Source organism: Chironomus tepperi, unplaced genomic scaffold (assembly GCF_022539635.2).
Source record: "Chironomus tepperi strain 1889 unplaced genomic scaffold, CSIRO-AGI_Ctep_v1 contig_450, whole genome shotgun sequence".
NCBI lineage: Eukaryota > Metazoa > Arthropoda > Insecta > Diptera > Chironomidae > Chironomus > Chironomus tepperi.
The window spans coordinates 353,840-368,214 of record NW_027226572.1 but is presented as its reverse complement, the minus strand read 5'-3'; the positions used below and the strand labels follow the sequence as shown (position 1 = coordinate 368,214).

Here is a 14,375-nt window from a genome sequence, read left to right as displayed (position 1 = left end):
CTAAAGGAAAACAAAGTGATCAGCAAGAACAACAAAATATCTTGTAATTTAAATTAAATTAGTTATTTCTGGAATTAAATGATTGGCAATGGCTGAAAGCTATATTAAAGAATGCAGAGACAAATTTCATCAAGTGTTAACACATATGAAGCCTCAAGATTTGATGAAGGATGACACATTTTTGGAAAAAATGCAAACCTATTTATCGCAGACGGGTATGTCCATTAATCGACGATTCTTATCGCTTAATTTCATAATTTTATGTATTTTTCTGTCTTATCTATGCATTTCCTATAGAATATAGTGATTTCATCAAAGATCCAGTAACAATGAAATGGATCGAGACATCAATAAATGCATTTGATGATCCAGAATCAATTCCGTCGCAACAGATAGCAAATTTCACCTTGAAGATTATGTGCTTTATTTGCTCAAATGAATGGAACTTTGTGGAAATGAAAGAAAAAGGATTATTGGATAAAATAAGGGTTGGAATTGAAAAACATCCACAATTGCAAAAAGCACCGATCAAATTAAAGCATTTGCAATTATTACATGCCATTTCACAACATTCAATCGGTTTACACTGGATCAAACAAACAAAAGTTTGGAATATAATCATAAATTATTATCAGACAACATCATCGATTTACTTGATACGAGACTCGAGCATTTTCTTTTTCGATATACTTGTCAAGTTCTCAGAACTAATGAAGGATGATGATTCATGTACGGAGGCATTAGAAGCAATCATGGCACCAATATTGAATTATAAGCATCACGAAAATAATCAATCAATCGTTGTGGACGATTCGGATTTTTCACTGGAACTAACCCCAAGCATCAATGTGTTATCTCAAATTTTATTACTGTGTGTCGAATCCAACAAACGGACGAGACTTGCCTACTTCATATTGCTCAAATATCGTTTAGAAAATAAGCTATGGGTAGCACAAGATGCTTTCCAAACGGATTTATCATTCTTATCATCCTTAATACGCGCACAGAATGTATCAAATATTGCCCGTCTTACATCGATGGATATACCACCATCGGATGAAAAAGCAACAGATTTACCACTAGATATACATGCTTTACATTTCTATAATTTAACAATGTTTTGCATGAATCGTCAAGTACCAAAAGCCATAAATACTGTAGCTGAAACTCATCACACACTGTGGTTTAAGTTAGGCGATAGAGCACCAAAAGAAGTGATTTTAGAGAATCACGACTTATATTTTGGTGATCAAGTAACAATGATACAAACATTCCCAATTTTATACATCATTAAGTCACGTTATCAGCAAAGTGATCAGTACATCATTGAAGTATGTTCAAAAATCTTCAAGAAAAGTTGTGAGCATACAATTCGCATGCTATATCAATATCGTGACGCATTATCGCATGAAAATTTTGACTTTGTTGCTGACTTAGCTGTGAATTGCATCCAAAGCATTATATCCGTTAAGAAATACCTGAAACGTGATCGAGCAACATTGGCATTGCAGATATTTATCTATGTCCTTAAAGGATACGTTCAAGAGCCAGTTGATGATTCGGGAAGTGGTTGTGGAAGTGGCGTTAATATTCAATTAGTTCTACAAGCACCGAATTTATTATCAGCATTGCTGAATGCCTTAAATGTTATGATCGATACATTCAAATTCTCATGGAAGGAATGCATCGAGAGTACAGAAATTGTGCCTTTATTGTTGGAACTATTGGAAAATTCCAACTTGTCGTCTAGGGTAATTAATCATAAGCTGTTTAATTTATTCAGACAAGTCAATTAATGCGATTTTTAATTGCAGCATATCGTTGAATCATTCAAATTGATTCAGACCTCAATCGAGCACTTTTTAGCACCGAATTTAGCACTTTTGATGGACAAACTTGAAGGATCAGGAATGGAAAATCTCGGTCCAACTATCTATAAACGTCTACATGACATTTCATGGGAAGTCAGAGATTCTGTACTTGAATTGTTGCATGCTATTGTTGTCATATCTGATGAAAGTGAGTTATGGAAAAAGTACATGTGTTTTAAAACCATACAAATGTTTCGGTACATCGAAAACCATTCAACAGCAAACTAATTCAAAATCTAAACAGCCGTTAAAAATTTAAAAACTAAAAGTTCGTTAAAAAAATTACTTCAAAAATATTCAAATCACAACTGGATATTCTTCAAATCTCTAAATGTGCATTTCACATTGCCGTGTCAAATCAATTTGTTTGTTTAGATTAATTATAGTCTCAGCATCTTCACTTGTTAAACTTGAATTATTCGGTGATCCCCAGAAATCGTTTACTGACATTTTGATAGAATGAACTTGACATTTAATTTATGTTCCTTTCTCCACAGAATTCCCGCCATTCCAAAAACACATAATTAACAATAAAATTTGCCAGACAGTTGAAATTGTTGCCAGAAATGATTCAGAGCCATATGTTAGAGCTTCAGCATTGAAAGTTCTAGCTGCCATGATTAAAATTCGTTCATTTTGGGAGCAAGCATTGCATGATCTGGATGTTAAGGTGAATATTATTAAATTTTAGTTAGTAGATTAATTAATTTAAATGTTAATTGTAGAAATATGCAGTTGAAATTCTTGGAAATGAAAGTGAAGGAGTCGTTCGTCGTGAAGCCGTTGCTTGCCTTACAGCCGTTTACAATTACCGTCAAGTTCCACACAATTGTCTTGATTTAATATTCTCAATCATGGCACATTGTGCTGTAAATGACTTCTATTGGGAAGTACGAGTTAATGCTCTTCAATTTTGGTGCCTTGTTATTGAAAGACAATTTGCCCATCAAGGTATGATCAATGGAACATTCCCAGCTGTAACATTCTCAAAGGAGCACAAAAAGATAATCACATTAAATGATAAAGAAATCCAATTACGTTTAAGGAAGGTCCTTAATGAATTGTCGGTCCGTGGATGTTTAGGGATATTGCTTGAATGTCTTCAGGATAGTGATTTGGAAGTGATTAATAAGGCAGTGTCTGTAATTGATAAAATGTCTACATATCTCAATAAATATGATTTTATTGATGAATATAAGCGTAAGACAGTGAGACCAGAAATCACTAAAAAGCCAGTCATCGATTCCAATTATGCTGATTTTAAAATGATTGACGATCAAAAGAATGTCGAAGTTCGTAACACCGCTGACATTAGAAAAACGACGGAAGTTTGTGTATCAGCAGAAAACGGTGAAATTCAAACATGTGCTAATTCCGTTATTGATCAAATACTGAAAACTGATGATATCACATTGCTCACAAACACGTACAAAGAGAATCTGAAAATAACTTCCGAACCATGCAATATTGGTGAAATTGATGGTGATTTATTTAAGAAATTTGCCTCGGTCAGTTCCGATGATTTTCTTGATTTTATAATAGCAACAGATATGCAGCAGTTAATTCGTGATAAGTCTGAATGGTTACAACATTCCGAGACATTCTCAACACTTTTGGATGACGTTTTGCGATCGTTTGGACAAAATGTTGATTTAGATTGTTATTAGTTATTGTTGTTGGATATGAACAGCTTTAAAGTAAGGGGGAACAGTCTCTTTGCACAGAATTATACGCGTCCTTATACCTAGAATTAATTTGTTATACCTTTTTTTGCATGTTTAATTGATACTATTAATGCACACTTTTTTGTTTATATTCCGAGTGACATAATGTCGCCATAAATGTGTTACTCGAGATTTACCACTAGTTTTTGAATATCTGTAGATTATTTTTGCAAAGTTTTTTAATAAAAAAATGAGAAATAGAAAGTGATATATCCAACTCCCACAAATTTACTTTAATTAACATAAATTCACAATAAAATTGACTTAGATTTCTCCAGCCAAGTGTTTATCAAGAAAAGCATCACAGCATCTAATAGATTGGACATAAGCTTTTTCGAATCCATCAGAATTGCTATCATAGTAAGGATCTCTGATGATTCTTTCACCTTTTGGATCAAAATCGCCGAGCAATAACAATTTAGCCTTTCCATCTGACGGCTTACGTTCGTCCAAGTCACTCATATTCTCATCATCCATACCAAAGATGTAATCAAACTTCCGGAAGTCTTCTGTTGTGATTTGGCGAGCTTTATTGTCGTATTCTAAGTTATGCTTTTTCATTGTTTCCAATGCTCTACGTTCAGGCTTCTTACCTATATGCCATGACCCTATCAATAGTAAAATTATGTTAATTAACCAATTTGTAATCCAATTGACCTTTTCTTACCTATTGCAGCTGAATCGATATAAAATTTATCGGTGAGATTTCGCTTTTTAACAATATCAATAAAGACTGCTTCGGCAATTGGACTTCTGCAAATATTTCCAAGGCAGATGAACAAGACGTTCTTTTTTTCAGACATTTTATGTATCACTAGGTTATTATTCGCTTGCAAAAGTTGTGAACAAGTCGTGAGCTTTGCACTGATTGATTATTTTGAATGAAATGAAATTGCTTGAGGTTGGGCAAATGCATTGTGGGCAATTGTTGGGTATGAAAAAGTTTGAATTTATTTTGACCGTTAAGGTGTTTTTGTGTTTGCTTGTGAATTCTATGGTTGCTTTGCAAGAATTTTATTTGTTGGGAAAGGAATAAGTGACAAATCAGTGTTTTATTGATGGATTTAATTAGAATTGAAGACTAAGCCAAAAGCATCAAGTTGCAAATATAACGGAAGTTCAAAATTCAAAAAGATTCTTCAATCAAAGTTCAAAATTTGAATTTTGAGAGTTTTTGGCGGGAAAATTCATTAAAGTTTGAATTTTCAAAGAGTGAACATGTTAATTTAGTTAATGTACAATAATTAATAGTGTTCCTTGCTGCATGCATCAGTGGAATCACGAGATATATCAGGTATGTAGTGAATTACGTCTGAAATTGGACTTAAATATCAAAATTCAAAGTGAAAAAATCGTTAATTTAAATTTCAACAACTTTATTTTTATTTCACTTTCTTATTTAATTACAATTTTTTTCTGTAAGATCAATAACTTAAAACTTATACCTCATGAAATGTCTCCTAAAAATAGATAGTGTGTGATTTTTTTTACATAGTAATTTATATAACTTGCATCTAAAATTTTATCCTTAATAACTGCTAAGGTGCATTATCGTTTTTATCTTAGTTCTTGCATTCAACAACTACCTATTTCATAACAAGTGATAAAAGTGATTGATAAAGTATTATACAATCCATTATTATATAAGTTCATTATGTATATATTGACTTAAATTTCAATTTAATTTAGGTATTTTTTTTTTATTCTTTTCAATAAAACTTTTCCATCGTCCGTTCCATAATTTGCTACGTTCTAAATATGATATGAGTCATGCATGCAAAGCATCGATAAATCTACATTCCAAAAAGTCATTCAGCACCTTTTCATTATATAATTTTTTGCACAATTTTTTTTTTTTGTTTATTTTGTCTAAAGTGAGCATGAACGAAACTTTAAAAGAAAATAATAAGGAAAACAATTGAATTTTTTATGTTACATGATGGCATTAAAAAATGTTTAATTTGTCGTGTATCTACAACATAAGTATCACCGTCATGTACTTTAGCTTTACTACTCTTGTGTATTTTCTGCTTTAAACGATAATAAATTTTTACTTCTTTTAAGATAGCTGCAACGTGCGAAGGGCATTAATAAAAGAAATGTTTTAAAAATAAGAATGTATACATTAAATTAATAGACATGTATTGTATCTTAATTATAGTTAGGTGCCAGGAGAGTGTCTTGTAGAGAATGGGTGGGTTTATGTTATTTACGAGCTCTATGAAGGAACTCTAAATGCACCCCTGGCACCTGGGTAGATATATACGTAAAATTTCTCTGTTTATGTGTTATTTATGCTTAATTAAAATACTTTTTCTATATAATTAAATAAAAAATATTTGCAGATACTTTAAAATAAGGATTGTCTGGGGTTGGGGTTGTTGTTTTGAGGAGTTTTGAAGGGTTTACCCCGGGGCGTGTTCAGGGAGGAAGGGGAGGTGCTGGATTTGAGTGTCAAACACCTCTCGCACTTCCCTACTCTTGGAAAAATTCTTAAATTTGTTAGGATTTTTGGATGCAAAAACCCAAAAAACTATGGAAAATTTCTACTACCCCGAGGCGGGGGGCCTGGGTCTACCCAAGAGGGTCAACCTTGATTTTCGAGTAACCCCAATAGAACCATCTCACAAATTAAGATTCTCTAAAATATTTATATCCACCCCAGACATAAAATAACAACTTTAATTCCATCAACTTTATATTAAATTAAATTTAAATTTAAAAAATAAAAAAAAAATATTGCGCACTTTAAAATGAAATATATATTTTTTTACATAAATCAATTCACTATAATTAATTAAGGCTAAATGGCTACAAATTGTCTTTTTTATATCGCGATAATGGAATTTTTTTTATTCACTTTTATTTTGTTTAAAAAAATTATTTTCACTTAATTAAAGAATTGAATATTTACAAATTAACATTGTTGTTTTATTCAATCGATTGGTAATTAAAACAGAATTTTAATTGATCATGTACAGAAAGTGAGTAAACAATTTGATGTTGATGGTGGGTAGATAAAGTGCACTTTTTTATGTTGTTGTCTTTTTGTCGATACTTTAGATTGTTTGTTGACGATAAGGAGATTCATTATTGCTTAAGGATGTGTATTATGTCAATTAAGTAATTGGATTGAATGTTATTCAATATCAGAATCATTTCATTTATTACCATGACTTTTGGTTTTGTTGCTGAAAGCTAGTTACTGCTCTAATCCGACTGGTAGTTCAGACTAACTCAAAGTTAATTTTTAACGGTTTTTAGTAACTTAAGTTCATCCTTACAACAAATAAATGCTTAAAAATAAGCTAAAGGAAATTTGATTTTCAAATTTTTGCGTCAATCAATGCAAATCTTTTGAGTTAAAGGATGCAATTTTTTTTACCTAAAAAGATGCAATCTTTTCAAAAATGAGAAGTCCGTTAAATTTTTAAATTCCTTTCAAATCGACTTTTGGCTTCAAAAAATGCACTTTTTCTATGGACCATCAACAATTATCTTTAAAAACTCCTCGAATCCCACAAAAACTTTAAAATTTCCTCATTTTTTTTAATTGTTCATTCATAAAATCAGACAATAATTGTTTTTGATAATTTTTGTGATGGTAAATTCAACATTTTTTTTTCCATTTGAGGTACATTTCATTAAATTAATACTCTTGATTCCATAAAATTTTTTTTTATTTATTTTTTGCTCAAAACACTTGATACGAAGTTTTTTTTGGATAATATTCGATTTATATGACAGGTTATATGTTTTTTTTGTTAATGATATATCGATCCATATAGAAAGTTCTTAATTTGAACTAGTAATATGCATATAATCATAATATTTTGTTTAATTAAGATAGATTGATAATTTTACGTAACATGGTATTCATTCTTTTAAATTGATTGAGTTTTCTTTGTTTGATGTGTGATAGTTTAATGTGTGGTTACGAAGGTACAATAACTTGTAATTAATTATTTAAAAAGGTTTTGTTTTCAATCGGGTTTTGTAATGATAATTGCTTCAGGGGGTTGTATAACAGTTGTTGAGACTGAGACTGGGAGTGGGAAGATTTGATTCAAGTCCAAGATCGGAACCGATACCAGATCAGACTACAAGGGAGTTCTTTGAAGTTTTGGTCTTGACAAATCTCGAAATTGAGGAGTTTTGGTCTCGTTCTAGCGATTTGTCGAGAATTCAAACAATTTCCTTGTAGTCTTGGTAGTGTTCCTAGTCTAGGTCTCGATCTCGACACTTGGGAAGACTTGGTCTCGGTCTTGGGATTCTCTTGTGTTCTCGGTAATGATCCCGGCCTTGGACTCGATCTCAGTCTCCGCAAATTCTCCAAAATCGAGTCTTTAAGAAACCCTAATTGCATAAATTCTCAGAAAATAGCTATCAAACAATTGAATCTATTTCAAAATTAATTATCTTAACTGAAATTGCTTCCAAAGAAATTGAATTGAGCGTTATAACCAGAAACCAAAACTTTATTGTAATTAGAAATAATTACAACGATAGAAATTAATTGTTTTGTCCATATTCAATTGAATTCAATTCTGTATTGTCAATCTACAACAAGAAATGCTATTATTTGTGTGTAGCTTCATACTTCTGCGTCAAAATCATTTAATAATTCAAAGTATTCGCATATCAATCAAAATATTTATATCCCTCGTGTCTCTATAAATAAAAGCAAACGAAAATTCATTTTCGATGTTCCTAATTGACCAAAATGAAAGCAGCAAAAATGCTTAAGAAGCCAAAATTTATGTGAAGCTCTTGAAGCAATTCGACAATTTCTTTTATATTTCTAATTTATTTGTAATGATATGCAAAGAAACTAATTACTTGTTTCAGTGATGATACATTAGCAATAATGCCTTTAAGCTCGAAAGCTGTGATTATAATACTTTATTTGTTTTGGAAATCGAGCTGATTTGAAAATTGGATATAATTAAGTGTCAAGAGACTTGTCTAATAGACTAATTTTTGATGAACAATATGAATGTTTTTTTGATTCTTTTGATCAGTTCCTATTTTTTAATATTTCTTGTTCGTATTGATTTTAAACTGAAAAATTTGCTCAACAATTAGTTTGTTGTTATATTTTTGATATTTGGATTGGGGTGTTGAAGGTATTTAGGGATGATATATGGTTTTTACTAATTAACGGTCATTTATAATTCAAATTATTTTTGTTTTCGCTTAGTTGCATACCCTTCTAATGAAATTTGTCAGTTCTTCATTGAATTCCAAAGAATAAACATTAAATCATAAACAAACAATCATTTAAATTGTTTAAATCGTCTTTAAAGCTTTTAATACCTCGCACTTTAATCAAATGTGATGAAAATTCTCAGTAATCTTAACTCAAAAAATTTCATCCCTTTTAATACCTTCCAAGCAGTGCATTTTCATCATTTTAAATCACGTTACGTTAAAACTCTTGTTTTTGTTTCATGAACTTTTTGAAACTCGAGTGCCTGTTTTTTCATTCCTTCAGTAAACAATGTGTTTACGTTCCTTAATTAGGTGTTTATAATTAATTTAATAACATCGGATTAAGGAACTTTTTGCATGAATTTTATTTTTAAAGGGCATTTGAGGCTTCTTCTGAGTACCAAAATCGTTATTTTAGGTTTAGTGTCATAGCGACCAAGTGGTTTGTTTACAATTGAGATTTTCCAAATTAAAATGCACTGCCAAACCCACAACAACATATTGTAATGACTCAATACTAATTAATTTTTATATTTTTAGTCATCAATTGGACGGAATTCAATAGAAAATCTAAACTAATTACGATAAGTTCTAAAATTTTCTCGAGTAATCAATTTTGTTGTCTTGTCTTACTTCTAATCCTTTTTTGGAAAGAACAAATTCGTAGATTAAACATTATTTGTTATTACACAAATTTATGAGAAGTAATTATCTCTTTGTTGGTAGATTGGTAATGGATCGACTGGTGATTGTGATAACTCACGTTCGTCTTCTAATTCGCTTATCTTTGATGGAAGTACGGCCATTGCTTTTTCTATTGAGTAAAAATGGAAAATAAAGATTAAATTATAAAGTTTTCTTTTTTGAAATTCTTTTTGGTTGGTGAAGGGTCATTTGCTACATAAAGTCATTCAAATATAGCCACAAACAGCTTGCAAGAGCTTTTAATAAAGCTATTTTTGAATGACTTTTATCGTAATGTTTCATGACTGAGAAAAATAAAAAATTTTGTTTAGAATTTTTCTCAGGTCATTAAGGGTTGATTCTGCTAAAGTGGATGATTTGAAGGTAATAAGATTAAAGGTTGTTGATTACGGTGGTAATATTGCACTTGGCAAGGGGTAATCAGCATTGCAGCTAGTTTCAGGTGCCATATAAGGGATGTCTGGATTACATTTGGGATTCACTCTTATCCAAGCAAGTATAAGATTGTTAATTAAGGGATGGTTTTAAAAGAAGTTGAATAAAGCGAAGTGGTGGGATGGTTTAGTGCTCCGGTACCTAATTCTGACACTTTAGGTGTATCTTCAAGCTCAGAGAAGAAGTGTTCTTGAATATTTTAGCATTATGCTATAGTATGGTGCTAGCAGATTATCTTGGGGTCGGTTTCGAATCTCGAGAGCGGGTGAATCACTAATTAGTACTTAAAAGAGCTCAATAAATTGTATTTTACGGGATTATCAATGAAAACTGTCTTGACGGGTTAAATTATGACCTCAAATTCTTCAAAAATTCATAATCATCCACTTCTGTAAAATCTAACCCCAATATCAGTCTAATTTCTCTAACCAGGTGAGTTTTGTATCCTAAATTTTGGTGAATTTAAAATTTTTTGTGTGCAGAGAAAAAGTTGAAAACATAAAAAACTCAAAGGAAGAAAGAAAATCCACCATGCAATATGGAAAACATTTTCCAATAAAAAGAATTCAAATAAAAGATAAAAAATATTTGCACAAAACACATCAAAAACAGTGAAAATTGTGTGTGGAAATCCAAAAAAGCCAAAATAAAAATTGTTAAAAAAATTGTTTGAACGTAAAAAAGAATTTTTTGTTTCCGAAAAGATTTTTTGTTTTTTTTGTAGCCACGCGGATACGTGGAATTAACATATATTCGTTGGTGCAACATCGATTTTCTATGAATCTACTAAAAAACATAAAAAGAGTATAATCTACAAACCTCTCGTCGTATAATGTTCATCTCCATTGTCTATTAATAAAATCAATCAAAAAATTGGATTTTTTTTTGTTTTTTCAATTTTTTTATATCCACGGAATTTGATGATGAGAATAATTTATCGTGTGATGCGAATCAATGTGTGTATTGATAATGATTGGTGGTTTTTTTTATATATCGGATGTATGATGAATGCATAGTAAAAAATAATGAATTTAATTATAAATTATTGTGAACACAAATTAATAATAACAGCAACACAAAAATTAATTAAATTATTATTTCTGGCAGCAGGCTCGGCTAATTATTTTTGTTACTAGCAATTGTTGTCGACTCTTCATGTCCAGGATTTCCTACGGGGGTCATTCGGTTGATTATTTTAAAAATTAAAACAATAAAAAAATAATAAAAATTAGAAATAATAATAAAAATCAAATTAAAAACACAAAAGACACTCCCAATTTAATTTATTAAAAATTTTCTTGCTTTTTAAAAATTAAATTTTTGCATAAATTTTTTGCTGATTAAGAAATTTTCATAACAATGTGGAGGAGTGCGATTAAAATATTAAATTTTAGTTCATCACAAAAACACATTGAGATGAATTAATAAAGAAAAATATAAGAAAACATTCCATTATAATTAATAACTTTTCGCTTCATCTTTTATGTTTTTGTTTTGTTTTTGGTGATTGATTGGTTTTTAATTTGAATTTAATTTGTATAATTGATTTTTTTTGGAGAAATTATTGTTTATGTAAGTTTAGTTGAGTTGTTTAATTAATTATTGGAAAACTATTATTATTCAATATAAATGATAAATCAATTTTTGAAGTTTGCATCATTATTGCGTCATAAAATGAAAATTTGCAGATTTAAAACAAGTTTGTCGATTTTCGCATCAAACTTTTGCATCTTCTAGTTTTGTAAAGCAAAAGTATGCATCTTTCCAGCTCTTTGAAGCAAACATTTTGCATCTTCTAGCTTCTTGAAGCAAAAGTTTGCATCTATTTGCTCACTTCTTTCTCGTTTGATGCAAATTTGCTGCTTCTTTTAATGCAAAATTTGTTTTAATTCACTTTTTGTCTTCCGAATCCTAAATAAGCTACAAATTCATAAAATTTCAAACATAATCTCGTCGTTAATATCACCAAAAAGCAAAATCTCTAATTAAAATTTAAATCACGAAACCTAAAACTTCACTCTTAAAAAATTCAAACTCAAAAAAATGTCATTCACTAAGAAAAAAGATGAAGTGAAAAGCTTAAAAAAGCTTTCATCAGCCAAAAAAGCTTTCATAGAATAGTAAAAATTATAAAAATAATGGAAATATTTTTTTCATATAAAATAACAATGAAAGCAGCAATAAAAAAGAGACATGGAATTTCATTGAATGTAAACGTGACGACACTTACCAGCTACAATTTTACTCATTTGCATAACTTGCTGTGCAAGAATTTGGTTTAGTTGCAAAAGATGTTCACGTTGCTTTTTCTCAGCACTTAATTGACTTGGTGGCAGTGCAATATCCTGCGAATGCAATCCAATAGAATAAGTAAATGATGTAGATTCTAAAAAGTCATTTTATACATTACATGAGAACTCACATTTCCTGAGATAGTTGGCGTTGTGTCTGACAGCATTTTCTTAATTGCTTCAACCTTTTCTTGACGCTTTCGTTTCTCTTCCGGCGATAATTCAGGAGCTTGTTCTGGTATGTAACGTTCTGGTATCAAAATCTTATTTGGTGCACCAAATAAATTATCAATCGTATTCTCGGATATTTTCTCTCTCGGTCCCAATGCAGAACGTACGACATCCGGCGCATTGATGCGCGGTCTCAGAGCTACTTCCATGTCGAGATCATCACGTGCACGATAATTGACATTCTATGTATGAAATCAAGTAAGGAATTGTTAGTGAGTTATTCGAAATTTAAGGAGCAATTTTAACGGCTTTTCAGAATTCAAAATTTTAATGGAACAAGATGCTAAAAAATACAAATTTAAAAAAGCCGTTAAAATTTAAATTTACAATTTTAAGGCAAAAGCATCCCTGTTTCATTAATAGACAGCCTGACTATCCATTTAACAGTCACTTAGCTTCAAGCCACATTATGGCAATAAATTCAAATCAGGGTATTGCATTTCCAACACCATAATCCTACTTACATTCTTATTCATGTCATTTTCCGACTGTATAGTTTGCACAGTTTTCGCATTAACGTGATGCGGTGCTGTAAAATGTCTTCTCTTCTCTTTTGGTATGGCTCGTCGTTGTTTATTGGCATTTGGCACTTTAACATTCTCATCATCACCTGAATTTCCTGATGACATTTCAATTATGATTTGTCGTGCAGCTTCACTTTGAAAAACTGGACTCAATTCACCGAGTGTTTTTGTTAGACTTTGTATTGATTCCGCTTTTTGTGATAAATTTCCATTATTTGATGGATAATAATTTGTTGTGTAGCTCTTTTCAATTTGTGTCATTTGTGACGACGTGTCAGAATATAAATCAGCAACACGATCAATGACTGATACAGGATAAGCATTACTTTGCATATTTAATGAATTATAGTAGTCATTGCCACCCATATATTTGGATTGTAACTGATATTGTTGCATGTTTGGTGTCTGATTATAGATTTCATGTGTCTCAATGTAGCCACTTCCATTTCCACCACGTGGTAATGATCTTGATCGTTGATAAGCATTATATGAGTCACTATTAATGGCACTATTAAATAATTGTGCTTCCTCTTCAAGCACTTGATCTAAATTTTGTGTGCTAAACAAGCCATTTCGTTCACGATCACGTTGTCGACGCTCCGATTCACGTTTAACGATGCGAACTGTTTTAATCTCTTGCTTCTCTTGCTGTGTGAGATTACTGAATGCCGATCCTTCAAAATCATCATTCTCCAATGCCATCGAATCAATTATCTCATCAGTAAAGCCATTCATGATTTTACCATTCATTAACTTATTTATATCATAATCTTCTAATTTACTTGATGATGAACAATTGACAATATTATTTGAATTCATACTACTTGACATTGTATCAATAAAGAGTGGAATTTGAGATTCACTTAATGAGTCACTTGTACGACTATGATCCATCGAGTCTAAATCTGTTTCCGTCCATGATGTTGATGATGTTCGCTTCTTAATACCTGTTACATTTCGATTCATCTCTTGATAAATTGTATTTGAGCTATCGGTTAATTCGCGTACAGCTTGACTTAGTTCTTGACGTTGTCTTTGCATGTCGCCAACCAATTGTTGAACACGACGGAGTTCTGTGTTAAAAGGAATAATTATAATAATTGTGATTAAAAATGTGAAAATTATGGTTATTATAGAGTAGCATTTAAATATGTCTGTAATCGGAAAAGGAATAATAAATTTAAATGTTTATTAAGTGATGGAAATTGGATGTAATGTGTGTTTTTGTGATGTCCTGAATAGAGCAAGTTGGTTGATCGATCTGAAATGCAGGCACCAGGTCAGCTAGCTTTAACTTAGTGACGATTGACTTAAGTGACCAGGTCGACGTCACTCGGTTTAAATCCGACACCAAACCAGAGCCTTGCCGACCTGGTCGAATTT

General features: G+C 31.0%; 3 protein-coding genes across 13 annotated transcripts in view; 1 reads left to right on the top strand and 2 right to left on the bottom strand.

Annotated features, from left to right (window-relative positions):
- The first annotated feature begins 10 nt into the window (after nucleotides 1-10).
- LOC139098666 (uncharacterized) lies at nucleotides 11-3,812 on the top strand. Its single transcript, XM_070650923.1, has 5 exons — nucleotides 11-215; nucleotides 298-1,751; nucleotides 1,815-2,019; nucleotides 2,369-2,541; nucleotides 2,597-3,812. Exons 1-5 carry the CDS (start codon nucleotides 89-91, stop codon nucleotides 3,536-3,538), a joined length of 2,901 nt encoding a protein of 966 aa, XP_070507024.1. The 5' UTR covers nucleotides 11-88; the 3' UTR covers nucleotides 3,539-3,812.
- LOC139098667 (low molecular weight phosphotyrosine protein phosphatase 1-like) lies at nucleotides 3,794-4,490 on the bottom strand. Its single transcript, XM_070650924.1, has 2 exons — nucleotides 4,263-4,490; nucleotides 3,794-4,203 (listed from the first exon to the last, which is right to left on the bottom strand). The coding sequence occupies exons 1-2, from the start codon at nucleotides 4,396-4,398 to the stop codon at nucleotides 3,860-3,862; spliced, it is 480 nt and encodes a 159-aa protein (XP_070507025.1). The 5' UTR covers nucleotides 4,399-4,490; the 3' UTR covers nucleotides 3,794-3,859.
- A 464-nt stretch (nucleotides 4,491-4,954) lies between these two features.
- The window catches only part of kmr (kramer), a 157,408-nt gene continuing 147,987 nt past the window's right edge, over nucleotides 4,955-14,375 (bottom strand). For 4 of the 11 annotated variants that reach the window (XM_070650918.1, XM_070650911.1, XM_070650919.1 and 1 more), the window contains 5 exons: nucleotides 12,933-14,065; nucleotides 12,357-12,650; nucleotides 12,177-12,291; nucleotides 10,766-10,795; nucleotides 4,955-9,620 (listed from right to left, as the gene is read on the bottom strand). In XM_070650918.1, the coding sequence (XP_070507019.1) occupies nucleotides 9,502-9,620; nucleotides 10,766-10,795; nucleotides 12,177-12,291; nucleotides 12,357-12,650; nucleotides 12,933-14,065 (1,691 nt within the window). In that variant the 3' untranslated portion in view covers nucleotides 4,955-9,501. Of the gene's footprint in view, nucleotides 9,621-10,765; nucleotides 11,116-12,176; nucleotides 12,292-12,356; nucleotides 12,651-12,932; nucleotides 14,066-14,375 lie in introns of those variants that run through there. The other 7 variants (XM_070650913.1, XM_070650921.1, XM_070650915.1 and 4 more) reach the window with 5 other exon arrangements.

Bases quoted from the DNA above. Each gene is read 5' to 3' on its own strand.
- LOC139098666 (XM_070650923.1), top strand. From the start codon at position 89: ATGGCTGAAAGCTATATTAAAGAATGCAGAGACAAATTTCATCAAGTG. The intron at 216-297 runs GTATGTCCATTA...CATTTCCTATAG, and splicing joins AACCTATTTATCGCAGACGG to AATATAGTGATTTCATCAAA. The intron at 2,542-2,596 runs GTGAATATTATT...TGTTAATTGTAG, and splicing joins TGCATGATCTGGATGTTAAG to AAATATGCAGTTGAAATTCT.
- LOC139098667 (XM_070650924.1), bottom strand. From the start codon at position 4,398: ATGTCTGAAAAAAAGAACGTCTTGTTCATCTGCCTTGGAAATATTTGC. The intron at 4,204-4,262 runs GTAAGAAAAGGT...TACTATTGATAG, and splicing joins TATCGATTCAGCTGCAATAG to GGTCATGGCATATAGGTAAG.